Source organism: Clytia hemisphaerica, unplaced genomic scaffold (assembly GCF_902728285.1).
Source record: "Clytia hemisphaerica strain Z4C2 unplaced genomic scaffold, Clytia hemisphaerica genome assembly, whole genome shotgun sequence".
Taxonomy (NCBI): domain Eukaryota; kingdom Metazoa; phylum Cnidaria; class Hydrozoa; order Leptothecata; family Clytiidae; genus Clytia; species Clytia hemisphaerica.
Window position 1 is genome coordinate 10,267 of NW_027103977.1, and position 21,075 is coordinate 31,341.

Sequence of the window (21,075 nt, forward strand, 5' to 3'; positions counted from 1 at the left end):
AAAAGGACAAATATATACATGACATTGACCTATTTTCTTTTTTTTTTATACCCAGAAAAGTTTGCATAAATGTTAGCTTTCTCAGAATTCCACTTTCTCTTGATTATTCATGTAAAAACAGTGAAGTAATAATTATCATTCATGCTATCAACCTTTCTTTTTCTAAAGATGATACCATTTTTCACCAGGGGGGGGGGGCGTCATGCAGTTATTATATAAACAGTTCTAGTTCTATTAAGTGATCACATAATGCGCTAACGTACATTATCATGATATTGAAAATAAAAACTTATTAAAAATACCTAATAAAATGAAAACAACTAAAGCTAAAAGTGGCTGCAAGAAGAAGTAGTGAGATAGCGAAGTAGCGAGATATGACTGAAGCTGAAAGACACCACCATAAGGATTTAGAATAGTATGTAGTAAGCGAGAGGCTAAGATGTGATAATGTAGACCTGAAAGACTTGTGATTTGATGAAGCTAATAAGATATAAAATATACATTTAAATTTTTATATAATATATAAATATGATTACTTAAAATTAAATATTATGATTCAGTATTATGTTTAATATAAGCTAAAAAGAAAGGAGAAGCATTAATAGTAAATAAATAACTTTTGCCTTGAATGCACGACCTAGCTGCTGAGCTGAATAGAAAAAGAATAGAATTAGTTAGAGTTTGAGATTAGAGGATGATGACTAGATTGAGACTAGATACTAAGCACAGCAGGAATAGAGCTAAAATAAAAAGCTTGAAATCAGGAGGAGTTATGAGCAAGTGAAGGCAAAATGTAAACAATTAAAATGATACATACAAGTTAAGTATAGTGCTCATTGACACCTTTACAAAAAGAATCATAATTTAAGTCAGATATGAGATTCACGGGTAATTCATTCCACAGGCGGATGGTTGACGGGAAGTAACTGATTCATATGTTTGAATCCTTGCATTGATTGTAATAAGTTTAAGATGAGTGTTACGTGCACGAGGTGCAAGAGCGGATAAAGATTCAACTTTGCCATGAAGAATTTTATGCATGAATTTAACTTTATTTGCTGTTCTCCTGGTTTGAAGGGTTTTAAGTTCAAGATTACGAAGCATCAATGAGGGACTACTCATTTGCCGCCAGTCATTCGAGATGAAGCGTGCAGCTTTCCTCTGAACCATTTCCAGCTTATAGATGTTGGAGGCTGAGTGAGGGTCCCATACGACTGATCCATATTCCAGGATGGGTCGGACATAGGTTTTGTAGCATTGGAGCTTTGTATTTGGGTGACATGATCTGAGATTCCTTTGTATGAAACATTGAGTTTGGTTGGCTTTCTTAACAGTATAGTCGTTATGGACATTCCAGGAGAGCTTTTTGTGGATATACACACCTAGATATTTCGCTGAGTCAACAACTTCAAGTACTTGGTTGTGCATTGAATATGGCTGAATGATAGTATTACGCTTGTTGGTGATTCATAAAACTTTACATTTGTCCGGGTTGAACTCCATTGACCATTCATGTTCCCAATTCATGAGTTGGTTTATGTCTTCCTGAAGGCTTATGGTATCATTAATTGAGTCAATGACTCTGTAAATGAGTGCATCATCAGCAAACAATCTTATTTTACATTTAACCAATTCAGGAAGATCGTTTATGTAAACTAAAAACAGAAGAGGGCCGAGGACTGTGCCTTGAGGAACTCCAGAGATAACATTAGCTTTTTCAGATGACTCGCCGTTAACGACAACAGTTTGAGTGCGATCGGAGAGGTAGTTGGTGATCCATTCAAGAGTTTTACCCCTTACGCCATAATGATGAAGTTTTAGACAAAGTTTTTTGTGGTCAACTTTATCAAAAGCCTTTGAAAAGTCTAGTAGAATTGAGTCGATTTGCTTAGCTTCGTTCAGGGACTTAGCAAGGTCTTGGATGGTTGTTACAAGTTGTGATTCACATGACCGATGTTTACTGAAACTATGCTGGCTATCTGTCAGAATGTTGGTGTTGTCAAGGTGGGCCATAATGTTGCTGTGTAAAATATGCTCCAAAATTTTACAGGATATGGAGGTAAGACTGATGGGCCTGTAGTTACAGGCTTTGGATTTGTCGGCTTTACCAGGTTTGAACACAGGGGCAACCAGGGCATGCCTCCAGTCATCTGGGATGGAAGACTGTTTGAGTGAAGCTTGCATCACTAAGGTAAGACCAGGAGATATTTGGTCAGCAAACTCATTGAGAAATCTTGATGAGACACCATCTGGACCAGCAGCTTTGTTAGGGTTGATATCGTTAAGCAGTTTCCGAACACCAGGTTCTGTGATATTAATTTCTGGCATGGGTGTATTCGCTTGACCCTGCAGGGGTGGGATTCGATCGTCAGGAATAGAGAAGACATTTGAAAACTGTTTGTTGAGGATGATCGCTTTCTTGGTGTTATCAATGTGTAAGCTGCCTGAATCGAAACAGTTTCTTAGGATTATTTACCCCATCTGGGCTTACACAGTTTTTGACAAAGTTATTGAATGCTGATTTGCAAGCTTTCCTGCATTCGTTTGTTAGCTTTTTGAAGCGATCCCAGTCTGCAGGTTTTGATAATTTTTTGGCTCGCTTGTAGGCCCTCTTCTTTCGCCGAGATAGCCTTTTACATTTCTGTGTTATCCAAGGTTGAGAATAACGACTTGATGCAGCTTGATGTGTATTTTGAAGGGACGGATAGCATGGCATTTTCGATAAGACCTTTGAGGGCTTTCCACATGTCATCAACAGGGGATTCAGAGTTGTAAGTAGTGGTAAACTCAGCAATTTCAGCAGAGATTTGATCTTTGATGGACCCAATGTTTGCTCGGTTCCACATGAAGATTTTGTGTTTGCTAGGTTTGGATCGAATAGGATGACATACCATGTCAAGAAGAACAGCTGTTTCGTGGTCACTGAAACCTGGGTGAGGGGCTATTCTGCTGACAAAAGTTGGTCGATTTGTTGCGATGATGTCAAGAGTGTTTTCCTGACGTGTAGGAAACTTGACTAGCTGCTCTAAGCCACAATCATCAAAAGTCTCGAGGAAGCCTTCGCTGATGTTCTTTTTGTAATTATTGCTAGCAATAGTGTTATTGTTCCAGTCTATATCTGGAAGATTTGTATCACCACCAAACCAATGTGGAGAGTTTTTGAATGTGTTATTCAGATCTTTGATTTCATTACATATGTTGGTAGCTACAAGAAGATTGGAATCAGTAGGTCTGTAGCACGAAGTGATGATTACTGGGTGTTTATGTGTCTGGATTTTGATTGAGACAAGTTCGCATGTCTCTGACAATTACTACCGTGGTGGTATATAAACCAAAATTTGGGAAAACAGTTACTCCACCAGTAGACTAACTACAACATGGGTGGGACCTAAGCCCAAAATTGTCGATTTTGGTAGGATATGGTGTACTAAGTGAGCACATTTTTCAATTTTTCACTTAAAATTTTAGGTCCCCCCCCCTGTTTTCACTAAAACAATAAGCATTAAAAGATTACCTAGTGAAAATTAACTTCTGGATCGCTATGGCCATAACTTTGGGGCAAACCTTTAGGTCCTGTGATATCTTTTATGCGACACAACTAAACTTGTCGTTTTATGGAAGAATGAAGTATTTTATAAAAGCATTTTTTCATGAGGAGGGGGTTCTGCTCAGGCCTAGGAAAATCTTTTAGGGCTGAGAAACTGATGTCACATGCGAAAACCCCTTTTGACAAAATTTCAAAGTTGACGAAATTTGAAAAAACCACCCTCAAGTTCTTCAAACACAAGTATCACATTAACCCACACCTTCACAACTTGCACCAAAGGCTTTCTATTAAATACTGCTTGGAGAATCTCATAAGTGAATTTGTTCAAGGGATCAAATATTGCCTTTAATAAAGCTCACACACGAAGTTAAATATTTCAAGGTCTGGTTATCAGTTCACAAAGTGTGGTAGTTATTATATGAAATGAGCTATACAGGAGGTTTTAAAAACATGAAATTCAACCTTGTTATACTTCATTTCTAGCACTAATCATATATCATTATTTTATCGTTTTTAGATATAGATAAAATAAAAAATATTGTCCATAAATTGACAAATCGTTGGGCATTATCAAGTTAACATTAGATCTATGTTTTCATTAAGATTCTTGTCAAAACATCTCTCAGCAAGGTATAAATTTTAGTTCCCTTTCTCCCCCCCCCTCCTCTCTCTATGTGAACTATTGTAGAAATATTTATTTGAAAATCCATAGTGTTTCCACATGAGGAAGTATGTAAAATATTTTTTTATTGCAGGGCTATGTCTTCTTCCTCTTCGACCACTCATCTCGAAAGAACAAGTCACGTGATCAGAGCAAGTCAGGTCAGTAAAATCCATTATTGTTTTAACTCCAAACATTAAAAAGAATGCTCATTAAAAATGATTTAGGTTTAAAGTTTTTGGATGAGTAATAAAGTGCTAAGATGTTTGAGTCGGTCACTGAAAATGATTAAATTGTTCTTTGTGAATGAATTCCCCCCAGTTTTTATGATATCTCTCTTTTAGGCAGTTGTAGATGCAGTTGTGACCAAAATCAGCAATATTTCACCAACTGTCAAATTTTTAAAGCTCAATATAAAAGATGAAAGTGTTTCTTTTAAACCTGGACAGTGGTGAGTGTTCTTAATCTTCAAAATTCGATTGTGTTCTTTGAATTGAAGCTCAAAATTTATTCTATTGTTTTAATTTTTCTTATCTTTCTTTGGAAAAACTTGCTTGTCTTTTAGGGTCGATTTTCACATTCCTGGTCTGCCAACTGTGGGTGGCTATTCAATGTGCTCTACGCCATTACTTTTGAAAGAAAGAAAAGAATTACACCTGGCTGTGAAATACAGTGACCATAAACCTGCCCATTGGGTCCATACGAAGGTAGGAAATTTGAAATTTTTCTTCCTCTTTTTCCAGGGTTGATTTTCATATCCCTGGTCTTTCAACCTTCAGTGGATTTTCGATGTGTTCTGCACCTTCACTACTAACCGAAAAAAGAGAATTACATCTTGCTGTCAAGTACAGTGACTACCCACCTGCCCACTGGGTTCATACAAAGGTAAGAGGGGGGTGCAGTGTGATGAATTAAATGAAATTACTTTTGTCCTTACTTACACAACAAACCATTGCCCACTGGGTTCATACAATGGTAAGAAGGGGTTGTAGTGTGATGAATTAAATGAAATTACTTTTGTCCTTACTTACACAACAAACCATTGCCCACTGGGTTCATACAATGGTAAGATGGGTTGCAGTGTGATGAATTAAATGAAATTACATTTGTCCTTACTTACACAACAAACCATTGCCCACTGGGTTCATACAATGGTAAGAGGGGGTTGTAGTGTGATGAATTAAATGAAATTACATTTGTCCTTACTTACACAACAAACCATTGCCCACTGGGTTCATACAATGGTAAGAAGGGGTTGCAGTGTGATGAATTAAATGAAATTACATTTGTCCTTACTTACACAACAAACCATTGCCCACTGGGTTCATACAATGGTAAGAGGGGGTTGTAGTGTGATGAATTAAATGAAATTACATTTGTCCTTACTTACACAACAAACCATTGCCCACTGGGTTCATACAATGGTAAGAAGGGGTTGTAGTGTGATGAATTAAATGAAATTACATTTGTCCTTACTTACACAACAAACCATTGCCCACTGGGTTCATACAATGGTAAGAAGGGTTGCAGTGTGATGAATTAAATGAAATTACATTTGTCCTTACTTACACAACAAACCATTGCCCACTGGGTTCATACAATGGTAAGAGGGGGTTGCAGTGTGATGAATTAAATGGAACTACATTTGTCCTTACTTACACAACAAACTATTGGTCAAAAATCCCTTTTTTATAAACTGTTGATTATTTTTTATTGAGCTAGATCCGATGAAAGTTAAAAAGCAGATTACATCCACGAAGCAATTAATTTTTGGTTAAATTCAAATTACAACTAAAGGTTACTTCGATTAAAAGACGATGTGAAATTGCATTTTTATTCGGACCCTTATTCTTTACTTTTTCCCAGTGTGTAGATGGAAGTGAAGTCAAAGTGAAAGTTGGTGGAAACGTTTATCATGATGCTTTTGAAGAGCTGGAACACAAAGAACCGCAAGATTTTCTGCTTATTGCTGGTGGAGTTGGTATCAACCCTCTTTATTCTATGTTTCTGAACATACATGAAGCTTCAACGAAATTACCAAATACTTCGAAGATATCGACGACCCTTCTTTATTCAGCTCCTTCCAAAGAAGAACTCATTTTTAAGGTTTGTTTTCAACAGATTACAATAATCGGGCTCTTCATTTTTGACAAGCAAGACAAAAGAATGGTTGGACCAACAACCTTCCGGATAACTTGTTGGGTCTCGCAGGGGAGGAGGATCGTAGGGTCCGGAGAAGAGCCTGGAATTTCATCTTTGGGGAATTCCATAAGCTTAATTTCTTCTACAAAATCAAAAATTGAAACGATTCTTGGGAATATATGTATCGCTTTGAATGTTAGTTGAATAATCTAGGGACAGTAGTGCCTTTTTGAAAGAATGAGAGCCAACGTTGGACACCAGAGGGGATGAGCTAAACAATGACAAAATAAACTCATTATAAATCATTCTTATGAAAAGTTTATGTCCACAGGATTACTTCCCAGTTATATGTGTTTTGGTTTTGAGTTAAACAAATAAACTGACAAACGTGTTGAGAATTTCAGAGTGTTTTGTAATTCCGGTGTTTCACCTTATAAACTGTTGTCTAATCAATGGAACTAGTGTTGTTTTGCTGTTTGTTTTGGTGATCATCAACTAGTCTGAACCTTTACGAGCAATTTCATCAACTTTATAATTTGTTATTTGTTGGTTACACGCTGAATTTTTTGTTATCATGCTTAATTTCCGAGTGACCTTTTTACTAGATACTTAAATTAAGTGACTTTCAATGATTTTTAATCATTACGCCATTAATTATGTGTTCTTTTGATATGTGTTGTCTGATGACCCTCTTTCACACCTAATTACACACTTGAATGTATTAAAAACACTTCTGCTCCGTAAACAGCTCGGATGTTGTGCTTTAAAAGTTTCAGTTTCAATGTTTCTCTTGAAAACAAGCCAATGTTGTGATGTAAAACTTTGATGGAGTATAAAGTAAATAAGGTCATTAAGGGACACTGAAACACAGAAGTCTCCTCGTGTTTCATTTATAAACTTACCATTTTTTTATCAAATGGTAACTTTAACTTTAGACCTTTTAGGGCATTTCTGATGAATGAGATGTCGATGTAAAACCTGTTTCAGAATTTCGTCAAGTCTCATCAATCATACTTATAAATCGACTTTTAAGTTTGTAGCTCATATATGATCTTAGCTATTACTACTTTCATCAAAATTACATTCTTGCTTTTATATTTTATCACATAATAATGCTTGAAAACATATCTTTCAAAATATTAAGAGTAGCCACTTTAACAATACGCAAGTTTCGGGTTTGAAGAATGGCTCTTCTATCACACCACCCACCTGTGAATGTGGGTTATTTGTAAAAAAAGTACTAGACGCAGAGCAATTATAATTTAGCTCGGGTAAATCTTAAAGCCTTATAAGATAAATTTTCGGGGGCAAGTTTAAATATTCTATCTACCTTACGCCCGACCTAGATACGTAGGAAGGCTCACCTACGATGCAGTTTGTTAGTAAGCGCCCAAAATTCATTTCGTAATAACATTTTCTTTGCAGAAACAAATCGATTCTATCATATCAGAAGACAGTGATCATTTTCGAGCTTCATATTTCGTGACCAAGGATCAAGAAGGAGAAACTGACAACAGCATCACATGTAAGTATGAATTCAAGTTAGAAATTTTTAGAAATTTTTATCCACTTTTTTGAATTTGACACGGCAAAAGACCGGCCGTATAAACTACATCTTAATTTTAGGTTGAATTCCGATCCTAACCTAAGAATGCCATAAGATTTAAGATGATTTTCCCCGAAAAGTTCAGAATATCGATGATGAAATAGAAAAAAGCTATTCTTGAAAAAAAAGTCAATCAGACTGTAACAAAAATACGCACAAAAACGAAGCGTGTATATCCGCTCAATGACCTCAATTTTTTTCAGCATTTCACCAACCCTTGCTTTCAAAATCTTTTTAAGGATGCCTATTCGTTTCTTCAAAATACTTTTCTCTGGAATACCGTTCTCTGCAGTTTTTCATTGTATATTTTACATTTGCTAAATCAGTAGTTTCCAGTACATTTCTTCTCGGGTACCTAATAGCCGGTGGGTTTGGAATAAGCAGGGGGAGGGGTTGGGAAAAATCTCAAAATTTAATAAGGGGGGGGACCCAATGTCCTGGGTGGAAAATGTTCGAAAAGGAGGCTAATACAGCAGGATTAGGGAACTTTCAAAAAGATTTTCTCGAAAATCAATTAGCGGGGGGAAGGGGGTGTGGAAATAGGAATGTCCTGTCTGGAAGATTTTCGAAAAATTGATTAGAGGACCCCCCGGCTATTAGGTACCCGAGAGTATAAAATATTCGATCGACAAATTATGCTTTTCATCATCATTTTGGTATCTTAGATAAACAACAATTTTTGTATGTACTATGTGAGTAAAAATATTCTAAACCGTTTATAAGATAACCTTCCCCTAACTAAACAAAAATATGAAATAATGACTTTGCTGCTCCCTTAACCTTTAAGATAATCGGATTACCAAAGCAGACATACAGCGCATGCTCAAGGGAGGAGCAGATGACCACAAGCGATTAGTTTCTTACTTATGTGGGCCATCTCCCATGATGAGTCAAATGAAGAAATACTTGACGGAGATTGGTTTGGAAGAAAAGAATATCCGATACGAATCTTGGTGGTGACGTCATCAAAACACCAAAACGACAAAATATAAAAGGTATATGTCTGATGTTTTTCCTGTCTGACTAGCGTAGATATATTTTCATAGAGTTTAGACTTGTATCGAATGTCTTTATTATTTTGATTAGAAGTATTTTGTGAAATCTTGACGAGATTTTGTCGAGACTAGCATAAAAATTCGGTTGAGTCAGCGCGTTATTTAGAATATTTCCTTTAAGTTCACAATAAGTTCAACGTAATTGTAAAGTAAACATCATTAAGGTCAGCTGACTCAGCATTTAGGTTTCTTAGAAACTCTTTTGACGTGTTTAAGTATATACCCTCACAAAACATTTCATCGTATGGCTGATGGTTGAAAACTGTTTGGTCTACCATTCTTTCATCGTTCGTACAATATTTTTGACGAAGAAAATCATTTGGACAGGACGGATCACTGTTTGGGTTTAGGTTTGGGTTAATGGTAGATCCTCTTCTCTTAGTAAGATATTATGGGTATTATGGTCATGTATTGTTCACTTGCTTTTGGTTGTTCCCGTCGTCTAACCATCATCTCTGACAACATGTGATGGAGTGCAAACTCTTCTTTAGTAATACCTTATATGGAACTTAGACCCTCCCCTTTAGTATGTAGTCGTCTCTGTCACTTTCATTTCACTAGTGAAGTTTACTATATTCAACAGCCTTCTAAAAACGAAACTTGTTAGTTTGTTAGCGTTTAAAACTTTAATATACTTCTACAGAAATAGAGTGTGATTTCGAAACTCCCGTCTGAGTTTGTCGCCGATTGTTCATTTTGAAGCTCTTCCACTCCTCCCTGTCTTTACCCTTCACTCATAGTAAAATTCTTCTTATAGTAACTGTTTTTCATTAATAAAATTTCCTCAATCAAATCTCGTCAAAGCGCTGTCAAAAAACTAGTAAAAATTTATCCGGCCTTTCAATCAATGAATAAAATATTATGAAAATAACGAAATTTTCAATGAAAAGAAATTGAATTTTTCATAGCATCCATTGGAGATATTTGAATGGTGGTTTCTCAGTAAAGAAATTTTCATAATTGATGAACTTTTTTTTCGTTCCGCGAGCACATCATGTGATTTTGGTTTTTGATCTTGGATACTTAACGTATTAGCCGAGTTTCCAAGGGTTTCTACTGATTTGTTTTTTATTTGTTCCAATCCTTCCATCGGGGTTGGAGCAAGGTCAAAATGAGATGTTCTTAACAGTAATGGTCTCTCCTGGCAATGGATATTTTCAGCCCTTACCAGTCGTGATGCCGAGCTTTGATACTTTCTTTGGGTACTCTAATTTGTGTAATTTTTCATTTATGCTTTACTCGATCTACGGATAGAGACTGTAGAGATGCAGTAGTAGACAGTTGAAATTTGTGGAATTTTTCACAAGTTTAGGATGAAAATAGTAACATTTGCATTCGGAGACTTAACATCAAAAGGCGAGGGACAAACCTCTCTTTAAAGTAAAAAAAGGGGGACAATAGAAGTGTTGATTACTTGTTGTTTTTATAACCTTTTTTATTTCGGAGATTTTTTCACTTCCGACGTGATCGATCGAAATGCTATCTGAAGTGATTTCTCGAGTCTATTTCTCTTATAAAGTACTTTATGGTATAATGGAAAGAGACTCAATTTCTTAACACACAAGTAGAAATGATGCAAGCATGTAGTGTCAGACTGCTGAAGTATACACTTTTACTTGAGTGAAGTTATGCTTCAAAACACTTGAAGAATTTTATGTCATGATTTTGATAAAGTACTTTGTATCACGTCTTTCATAATTGTCATACCACTTCACATCATTTGTCATTGAAATTCCTCCTAGTGATTCCTGTATAAATTTGTATACGACTATTCGGTAATACGTTAAGACTCGTTTTCTCTTTGACCAGATCATTCAATTTTCTTCATCTTTTCTTTTTCAGAACAAAATTACAGCGTGAGAAAAGAATACACAAAGATGAAGAAATTATTACTTGTTTTGCTTTATATGGTATCTGCCGTTCACTGCGCTCGACTTTCCAAACGAGACTGGCTAAGAAGACATAATCTAACGTGCAAATTTTGTGAGAAGAAGAAAAACATTTTTGGATTGGTACCCGAGCTAGAACACAATCATGAGGAAGTAATAATCAGCTTTGAAGCGGAGTTACCGAAATGTAGACTAGATGATCGGTTTTTATCCTTCAGTCTTGACGCACTTGAACTGAAGAGAAATTTACGTTGTTTTCCGTTGGAATCGCGCAAAATTAATACTCTCGCTCGTGCTTTATCGCCCGCCTACTTTCGCGTAGGTGGAACTCCGCAAGATTTTTTGATATTCACAGAAAAGAAGAAAATACATGCCGTAGAAAATGACCAAGGTCCGTCTAATTGTCATCCAATGTTTGAGAACTGGACTCGAATGAAGCAATTTCAGTACACACATTCAGAATTCGAAGAACTTTTCACTTTCACCCAAAGAAATAATTTCAGATTGATTTTCGGTTTAAACGCGTTAACACGTGATCGCAAAGGCTCGTGGGTAATCAGTAATGCAACAAAAGCTGTTCTTAACAAATATTCTGGAAAAGTTGATTGGGAGATCGGGAACGAGCCTAACCGATTTTCGAAATATGGCGGGAAAACGAAAGTTAGCGCTCGACAGCTAGCCCGTGATGACAAAAAACTGCGAGGTTTGTTAAAGAATTCCAAATCGAAAATTTACGGACCAGATATTTCTAAACCGTCTTTGAAACCATTGAAATATTTAAAGAAATATCTGGCAGCCTCCCCTCCAATCGATGCAGTGACTTATCACATGTACGAAATGCATCAAACCGAGGCTAGTGTTGAAGCTTTTTTAAACCCCATCTATATGTCAAAATTAAAAGAACAAATGAGCTGGATTGATCAAATCGTTCAAAATTCAAGTCGTGGGAATCCATCGAGACAAAAAGATGTTTGGGTAGGTGAGACAGGAAGTGCAAGCGGAGGCGGAGCACCTGGTTTCTCTGACCGTTTTATCTCTGGTTTCCATCATCTCAGTAAAATTGGACTCGCTTCAGAATTTTGCCATAAAGTTTTCATTCGACAAAGTTTTTATGGAGGACATTATGGCATGCTGGATCCTATTACCCATAATCCCTTACCAGATTACTGGGTAACTTTACTATTTAAGCAACTTATCAAAAATGTTGTGTTGAGCTCCAGCGCGAATCAGAACTCATTCTTCAGGACACATTTCTATTGTTCCAAAATGGTAGCTGGAGATGTGGTGGTCAGTTTTGTGAACATGAAGCAACGGTCAAATTTTTTTCTCTCCGTAAAAAACTATGAGAAATATCCGATAGAGAAATACATCTTCACTAACCCTGAAGGGTTGACTTCAAAAAATTCTTACCTGAATGGAGAGCTTCTCCGAATGATAAGTGGTGAGCGATTACCGCAAATGAAGGGCGTTGATGGCGTTCGTCAACCAGTTGAAATACCGCGTTTGAGCTATGGATTTTTGGTGTTCAAAAACACGAATGTTAAAGCTTGCATGTAAAATTATTTTCGTTGTTTTATATTTTTTCTGTTCTTTGTATTTTCATGAAATTAATTGTACAGTTTGACTTAAATTTATTGAGATTTTAAGAGTTTTTAAAAGACTATAGTAATTTGAATTCCTTTTTCTTTGATATACGGATATAATTCAAATCCCTATGTTTGGATGATTCCATGCCCTAACACTGTCGAATGCTTAAACTTTTTCTTAAAACTCAGTAATTGCTTACAAATGGTATGTTTAGCAGACTCCCTACATACTTTTGACGTCACCAGGCCACCCCTAATTTGACCTTTTCACAAACATAAATTTCACTCTCGTAAACTACAACATGTTTTGACAGTTTAATCTTAGACACTTAAACTTTGGCTTTACCCATTTCCTTTTCCATGCTGTGTGGATTTAACTAATTTTTTTTGTAGGCATAAACAAAACGAATCAATGTATGACCTAAACGAGAATCTATCCTATTGATTTTTCACTTTCTAGAAAAGGACAAATCTACGAAAAAGCTTCCTATCTCGTATTCAAGTCAAATTCAGGGCACCTTTTGGAGAAATTCTCAGGGCCAATTTTAAGGATTTTCTTTTCCTTTAATTTACTTTAAGGACAAAAAATGACAAGCCAACTCACTTTATCGTCTCTCTTTGGGGAAATTTAATCTTTTTGGCTTTGTTAGATTTACAAAATAAACATCAGTAAAATATCTACCGAGAGCTCAAATTTCTGCTTTCAGGTAAGATGATTTCATGTCTACACATTATATACTTCATATCTAAACTCTCATCTGTGATCTTATCACAAGATATTTAAGGATCATTTTGATGTGTTCTTTTTGGTGTACTCTTAGGTGTCAAATAAACGGGGGGGGGGGGTCGGATAAACGGGGGGTTGGAAAATTTTGGAGCAAAATAAGGGGACTTATTTTAGCCAACTGAAAATATTCTTAAAAATTAATAAACAGGGGGGTCCTAATAAGGTCAAATTTTCGAAAAATTAACAAGCGGGGGGGGGGAGGGGGTGGGCGTTTATTTGGCACCTAAGAGTAGTAACACCATGGAATTATTATAGAGACTGGATAAACAATCCATAAAAGGGTGGAGAGCAAAGCATTGTATTTCCATTGTTTCAGAAAACAATCAAGGATCGAGCTGAGTCCGCTAAGGACAACTGCCATGGTGGTTCGAAATTCTCTAATTTAGAAAACTATTGATAATCTCATTTCCAAAAAGTTTTTTAACTTTGTCTCTTTGTACTTTTACTGCCAAAAATTTGAAAAAACTTGGTTTAGGTAGGAAATCCTACCAAAGTCACGTGACATTACAATAGAATTTCAGCGTTTGACCAATCAGAAGCTTCATAGGTTTTCGAAAGCAGTATAGCAACAATATTTTTTTCGATATTCACTTTTGTTTGCCTGCGATGGCTTAAAGCCCGACACTATGTGGAAACCTAGCTTGTTGTTGTCGTTGTTTATTCAGTGTCTATAATGAATTCATGGTAACATGATTAAGAAATAAAAACATCGCCGCCTATTTTAGTTTTCAAAAAACATTTCGACAAATATTTTTCAGCTGAAATTTTACAACAATATTTTTACCAAGGAGGATTGCCACCAAAGTAGACAAATTGTGCATGCTCGAAATGTTTTTTGATCCATAACTTTAATTTCCTTGTTATTTTATTACAACAATATTCTAGTTTTATTTTCTTTATTCACCATTTTCATATTTTAATCGCACGATGGGTTATTTTTTCTTATTTGGCGCGCCCTCAAAGAGAGCAATTAATCGTTAATTGCATCCTGTAGAGAGCAATTAATCGTTAATCACACTCTTCGATGCAGCGCCAATGTTTACAAAATTGATTTTAATGTTTTTTCTTACATTTTTTTTTGCATCGAACGTCTTAATTGCATTTGAAATTTACTTTATGAGAAAGAAACTCAATAAACAACAATAAAAGAAAGACATAGAGAGAAGAGAAAAATATAAAACTCTCAGTGTAATTTCTGTAATTTACTTTCCTAACTGGGAAAAAGTAGTGAAAGCCATTGTGCGATTAGCTCGTAATCACATAATAACTCGTACAATTCGAGAATCGCACTCGTGATTTTTTTGTTTCGAATTTTCCTCGTCCTTTCGGACTCGGAAAATTAATAACAAAAAAATCACTCGTGCAATTATATTCGAATTGCACTCGTTATCATGTGATTACATATACGAATCGCAAATTAGGATTTTATAATTTACTCGGCAAACAACGTATTCGGACCCCCCCCGTTCTTATTAGGACCCCCCCCCCATTTATTAATTTTCCAGTTTTTTTGTTTTTGAGTTGAAGTGTAAATCATTAATCTATTTCGACGTTCGAATTTCGTTTTCATAGAATTAGGTGGGGGGAGGGGGCCCGTTTATTCAGACCCTTTTATTATATTTCGCAAAAATTTCGGCCCCCCACATTTTATTCAGACCCCCTATTATTCAGGACCTTAGAGTAACATGCATAGCAAATTCTGGAGTAAATTTTCACAATATTTCTACAGAGGGATGTACAGCAAGATAAAATGGACAACTTGGCTGATCACCAACCTAGCAATGGTTTCTATGGGAGTGGAACTCACAGAACGGCCAGATCTTCTGATCTTTTTGGTTGATGATCTTGGATATGGAGATGTTGGATTCAATAAGGAAGGTGACTCGGGTAAGAAAACGAATAGACTAGCAAGCCAGTCGGAATAGAACGATATCAGGCGGGAAAGGTGAAGCTAGGTAAGCGTAAGAAATTGTCGGCTCTCTCGCTAACTTCTCTTCGTTCTCCTTATGTTATTCTAAGCAGCTCCCTTCCTGGCAAACGCACAACGCCGTTATTTCCGCCCTTTGACATGATTGATTAGTAGACTAATTTGCTAGTCTAAGTATATAATTCTAGGGTGTGGTTGCCAGAGTAATGCAAGGAGCCACAGGGAACAACCGAAAAGACCTCGGGGTAACAAGCGAGCTTACGGAGAATAAAAATACTACATTATTATTTCAGATGGTTCAGGAGAAAGCCCGACCCCGAACATGGACGCTTTTTCCAAAAAAGGAATTCGTTTTACAGACTACCATTCACCATATGCCGTGTGCACACCAAGTCGTGCTTCTTTGCTGACTTCAAGACTGGGTGCAAGAACGGGTCTCTACAGGTAGGTATTGGTGAAACACAATCTCCATCTCTGTAGCTTATTTACATATGAAGTCTCTTTAAGTTAAACCTCTATAACATAAATGTCTTCTGGTAATTAAAACAGTGAGTATCGAATTATCCATTCGTACTGGAAATCTGATCCCTAAAGAGTGGTAACGGATATTAATTCTTTCTTTAGTCTTTTGAATGCGAAGAGCATTGGAGGACTGCCAACCACGGAATACACTCTCTCTGAACACTTGAAGAAGATTGATTACTCAACGTTCGCTATCGGGAAGTGGCATCTGGGACATCAAGACAACTACCATCCAAATGATCGAGGCTTTGACCATTACCTTGGTGTACCATACAGTCTAGATATGGGATGTCTCGATTATCCAGGTTATTCACATCCAGAACATTTGAGTTGCAAGCGAGACATCACTGACGAAGTTGCTATTCCCCTGTATCGAGATAAAACTATTATTCAGCAACCTTTAGATTTGAGAACTCTTTCGGATATTTACTTCCAAGAATTTCAACAAAGAATGGAAGAAATTCATCAAAAGAAAACTAATTTCTTTGGTTACATCCCCTTCTCAAAGGTGCCGCGACTCATTTTCTTCTCAGAGTTGTCGTTCAAATTTATTCGATTTTCACGTTGACCTTCATTTACCCTGGACCAAGCGTTTTCCACTCTATTTGATCGAATTTTATGTTTAGTGAATTTTAGTGCTAGTATTAGGGTACAGTTTTCAAAAAACTCCGATCAAAGATATTGCATGGCCGGGGTGAGAAACTTTGTCCAGAGTATAGATCAGTGGATCAGTGGGTTTTAACATGTCGCCTCATTTAACGTCAAACTTTATTATTGGTAGCGAGAAATAATATGGTTTGAAATGATGTTTCGGGTCCTACAGATCACAAAATATGATGGAAACCTTGATTTTTACAATTGAGGCTTGAAAATGAAAGTAAAGAAAGCTTAATGTTTGAGGAAAGTCATAACCTTATCCAATACGCGCACAAACTACTCTGTTTATAGGTACACGTACCACTTGGCTTTGCTGAACACTCTCCAAACGGCACTGCTTTTTCGGACAATTTGAAGGAATTGGACATGAATTTCGGACGGATGATTCAAACAGTGAAGGATTTGGGATTGTTTGAGAATACAGTGATATGGTTGATCAGTGATAACGGCCCTTGGGAACTAGAATGTCAATTTGCAGGTATTTGCATTTTCGTGTTTTTCTTGTTAGCCAATGTTCTTTATTTGCATTCTTGAAAATACATAGCTATTATTTCTGTATTTCAGGGCAACCTGGAAAATTTCAAGGATTATGGCAAAAAATGAAAACTGGAGGTAGGAAAGCTTCACTCGAGCACCTTTGAGCATCATTCTTAGCATTTCTGGTTACTTTTTTCAGAGAGCATTTAATATGTTACTGTTACACTGCTATGGTAACAATGAATAGTTTCCTGAATTCTATCGCTTTGCAAATCAATACAAAATATCCATCCAAGCTTTTTATTGTAACATACCACTGTTTGACCAATCCCGTAGCTGCTTGCACCACTACTTAATACTATTGAAAGCAGTACAATCACGAACGCTATTAGAACCATAAAGAACGAACTAAGGGTCCGTGACCGACTTTGCCGTTTAAGGTCATTTTAATTATTAGGTGGCGGAGGTACCAGTTGGAAAGAAACCATCTGGGAAGGAGGACATCGCGTGCCAGCAGTCGTTACATGGCCACAATACATCAAAGAGGGGAGGGTATCTGACGCCTTGATCAGTGGTTTAGATATCATGCCCACAATGGCAAGTTTGATGGGGTTTGAATTACCAACTGATAGACATTACGATGGAGAGGACTTGTCTCGTGTTTTGAAAGATGGATCGGATGAAGGGCGACTGGTAGGTCATTAGGCTGCACACATCCCCTCTGATAAGTTTTGATATAGAACTAATTTGGGGATGCATGCAGCCTAGTAGGTCATATCACTTCCCTGTCCCTACTGATATATTACTCAGAGCCAATATCCAATCATAATCGCTAGTCATGGTATCTATTTGTTTTAGAAGATTTTCGATAACTCCTGTCAGTTTGGTGTTGTATACAAGTCGTGCCTTTTCTAATCCCAGCTTTCCTCTGCAAAATAAAGGGTAGATTGAAAAATACTTCCTTCCATTTAACAAACATCTCAGCTAATTTTTAGCATTTTTTATACATGCGTAGCTAATGAGCAGAACATTTATAATTATTAAAAGGTTTTGTGAAGGGATGAAGCTAGATGTTTGATAAGATAAGAATAATTGATCGTTAATTTAATGACAGTTGGATGATAATCTTTCAGACAGAGAGAATCATGCTGTTAAACACGTGATTGGTACAGTTTTCACATCTCTCCACTTCTTTCTCTCTTTTTAGACGCTTTTCCATCCGCGTTCGAACGCAAGGGATAACGAGATCACTGCCGTCCGGTGGAAAAATTATAAAGCTGTCTTCAAGTCCGGTAAGTTTCCCTCGTTGTATTTCCTGCCTTGTGCGTTCAATATCCAAGGGGATGGATAATTGCCACTTAACGTAAGCTTTAACATCCCCTTTATATCCCTTTTAGTGGTCAAGTGTGAGTTGTGACCAAGCATTTTCATCTAACAGTTCCAAGAACTATTCCATAATATTTTGATAACTGAATAAAGATTCGCTATTCAAAAATTGATTTTGGTATTTGAACATAAAAGTTATATCTCAGGTTCCTTAACACTTTAACAAAGAATTGCCTTTTATAAATTGCTTTTTAATCAAATCCCTTAAGAGTAATTAAGAATTTAATTGCAAAAATGACGTTATGAACTTTAAAAAGATGTTAATAATATGTTGCATCACCCTCTTTTACAAAAAGTGCTTAGTTTTAATGGGTAAATAACTTTTTTGTTTCAAAATTTCTTTACTCTGTCCGCAAAGAATTGAACTATTTTAAATTTTGCGGAAAATTTTTGTAAAAAGATGTGTCAAAAGTTATGACTGTTTTTTAAGCAAAATCCAGGTGAAAAATTGATGAAAAACCACTATTTTGAAGATTTCGAGACAAAGAAGCATTTACAAATATTTTGCGCAAAAATATTTATTGTTCGGTCAAGAATGTGTGCTGGAAATGTGAGCCAGTGAAAATACAAAGTTGAAATTGAAGAAATTCTGATTATTGTCATTTGTCATTAGTCATATTGATGTTGACTCTCTCATAGTCAACTTGTGACTGAGTAGCGAGTGAGAAAAAGTTGGCCTTTTTTATAATAAATTTGAAAAAAACAAAAAACTAGTTTGACAAGATATAAAAACAATGAATATGTAACACTCTTGAGAAATCAAATGATAATTAAATAAAGATGCGTGTGAAATAATTAATTACTAGATAATGACTAAATGACAAAATGATAATAACTGACAAAGTATTTGAAATAATTGATAACATAGATAAATGACTTTAAAACATAGAACAAAACAAACGACGCATGAAACACGAGAATGCACAAGAGAGAGACGCAAAGGACGCTGAAAAAGAAAGCACTGGGAAAACAAAGGACGCTGGGGACAAAAAGACACTGACAAAAACAAGACACTGAAAATTGAACTATAAAATATTTTTGCTTTTTTAAATATACTAAAAATTTGATGAATCACATTACAAAGATGTTTTTTCTTCACCGAAACTAAGCTCTTCAAAGTTGAAATACTCTTCCTCGCAAAAGTCTCCATTTTCTTCTTCATCAAATTTTTTTCAATGCAATTTTTGAATTTTCAGATTAAGGAATAGTTTGTCTAACAGAAAATGTATAACATGCCATAGTTTTGTTGGTTACATCAGTCAGAAAACACATTTTAAACACGGCAATTATGAAAAATTCACTATGGTCAGAGCCCACAAAAACTGATTCTAAATTCTTTTCGGGGAAAGCTTTCGAGAAAAAAACTGATCAAAAGCTTGCCAAAATATTCTCAGAATAACATTTATCTTGATTCATATTTTTGAAAGGAGAAAGGAGAAATCAAATGAAACTAACATAGAAATGAGTATTTAAGAGACTCAACAGGGCCCACGCCATGAAATTGAGAAAGAGAGAGGAGAAATGGCCTTTGTGTGGGAGGGGGGCAATGAATATAGAGTCTAAGGTGGCGCAACCAAAAATTTTACTTTTCAAAAAAGTGGTGCCCTGTTGAATCTCTTTACTTTCAATAAAACAACTTTAATTTTTATCAAAGTGTATTTTCTACAGGTGGTTTGAGGCTTCTTGATTGTCACTTCGGATCATCGATGGCCAGGACGTACGATCCGCCATTATTGTTTGATCTGAAGGACGACCCTTCAGAAGCAAAACCTTTGGATACAACCGACCCCTTCAATAAAGCATTAGTCAGTCACTTGAAAGACTTATTAGAGAAATTGAATGAAGATATTGCTGGTGATTTTAAAAGCAAGTTTGATGATCGGCAAGACTCATCAGTGATGCCGTGTTGTAACGCACGAAATAGACATTGCCGGTGTCAACCTCTGATTGGTTCAGATTAATGAAATAAAAATGTAAATAAAAAATGAGAAACATTATAATAAAGGTCCTTGGAGAAAGTTTACTAAAAATGAAAACATACTTCATTTATGTTTTATATACCAGTGGATACTACTTTAATGGGATAAATTTTCGTGGGGATTAATTTTCGCGGATTTCGCGGATTTGGGTGTCATCCGCGAAAATAAGTCCCATTGGAAATTTGAAAAAGGCCCATCCGCGAAAATTAGTTTCCGCGAAAAATTTGAATTTTCTTTTGCAAATTTAGCTCCGCACCATGGAAGTTCAAATTCAACTTTTGATAGTTGTAATACATATTTCCTCGCCCTATTCCAAAACACTCTCTTATTACTTGAAAAAAAAGTTCTTAATTTTCCTGGAAAAATTTTATTTTAACCCTTTAAGTGCCGATGTCGTATATATACGAGATGGGCTATATAGGAGGGCGAAGCCCTCCTGTAATGCCCAGTTTGAGTTAGAAATCGTTATTTTTGGTCAAACTCGTAGGAATTAGATTGTCCTTTATGGTCAAGCAAAAAAAATTTCAAAAATGAGTCTTTCCAGCGAGATTTTAAGCAAAAAAGTCAAAAAAATGCAAAAAATTGACAAAAATTCACTTTTTTGAGATTCTGACCGTTTTTTGACTATTTTTGGTCAACGAGTGATCCAAGAACCTCCAAATTTGGCCCTGTTTTACTTTATTCTGTCTTCTAGTGAATTGATTTGAAGTTTTACCACTGGGCACCTTTCCATCAGTTCAGTCAGGTCCGCGCAGCGGGCCTGACTGCTTTAATTCCCCTAACGTACCCCCCCCCCTTGGCCGCCGCCCACCACGCCCTTCCTCAATCGGGCGGCGCCGAAGGCGCCCAAAAGA

General features: G+C 36.2%; 3 protein-coding genes across 4 annotated transcripts; all 3 read left to right on the forward strand.

Moving 5' to 3' along the window:
* The first annotated feature begins 4,062 nt into the window (after positions 1-4,062).
* On the forward strand, positions 4,063-8,951 carry LOC136810813 (oxidoreductase NAD-binding domain-containing protein 1-like). Of its 2 annotated transcripts, none has more exons than XM_067067403.1 (7): positions 4,063-4,177; positions 4,303-4,369; positions 4,553-4,659; positions 4,774-4,915; positions 6,075-6,314; positions 7,776-7,875; positions 8,744-8,951. In XM_067067403.1, the coding sequence occupies exons 1-7, from the start codon at positions 4,137-4,139 to the stop codon at positions 8,914-8,916; spliced, it is 870 nt and encodes a 289-aa protein (XP_066923504.1). In that variant the 5' UTR covers positions 4,063-4,136; the 3' UTR covers positions 8,917-8,951. The 2 variants fall into 2 exon arrangements, with proteins under 2 accessions (XP_066923504.1, XP_066923505.1); XM_067067404.1 differs by lacking the exon at positions 4,774-4,915 and adding an exon at positions 4,952-5,093.
* On the forward strand, positions 8,868-12,563 carry LOC136810812 (heparanase-like). The gene is made up of 2 exons (XM_067067402.1): positions 8,868-8,951; positions 10,854-12,563. The coding sequence occupies exon 2, from the start codon at positions 10,889-10,891 to the stop codon at positions 12,455-12,457; it is 1,569 nt and encodes a 522-aa protein (XP_066923503.1). The 5' UTR covers positions 8,868-8,951; positions 10,854-10,888; the 3' UTR covers positions 12,458-12,563.
* Positions 12,564-14,958: 2,395 nt separating this feature from the next.
* Positions 14,959-20,291, forward strand: LOC136810833 (arylsulfatase G-like). The gene is made up of 8 exons (XM_067067420.1): positions 14,959-15,160; positions 15,494-15,644; positions 15,825-16,230; positions 16,671-16,857; positions 16,944-16,991; positions 17,314-17,549; positions 18,064-18,148; positions 19,911-20,291. Exons 1-8 carry the CDS (start codon positions 14,959-14,961, stop codon positions 20,201-20,203), a joined length of 1,608 nt encoding a protein of 535 aa, XP_066923521.1. The 3' UTR covers positions 20,204-20,291.
* The last annotated feature ends 784 nt before the right edge of the window (positions 20,292-21,075 follow it).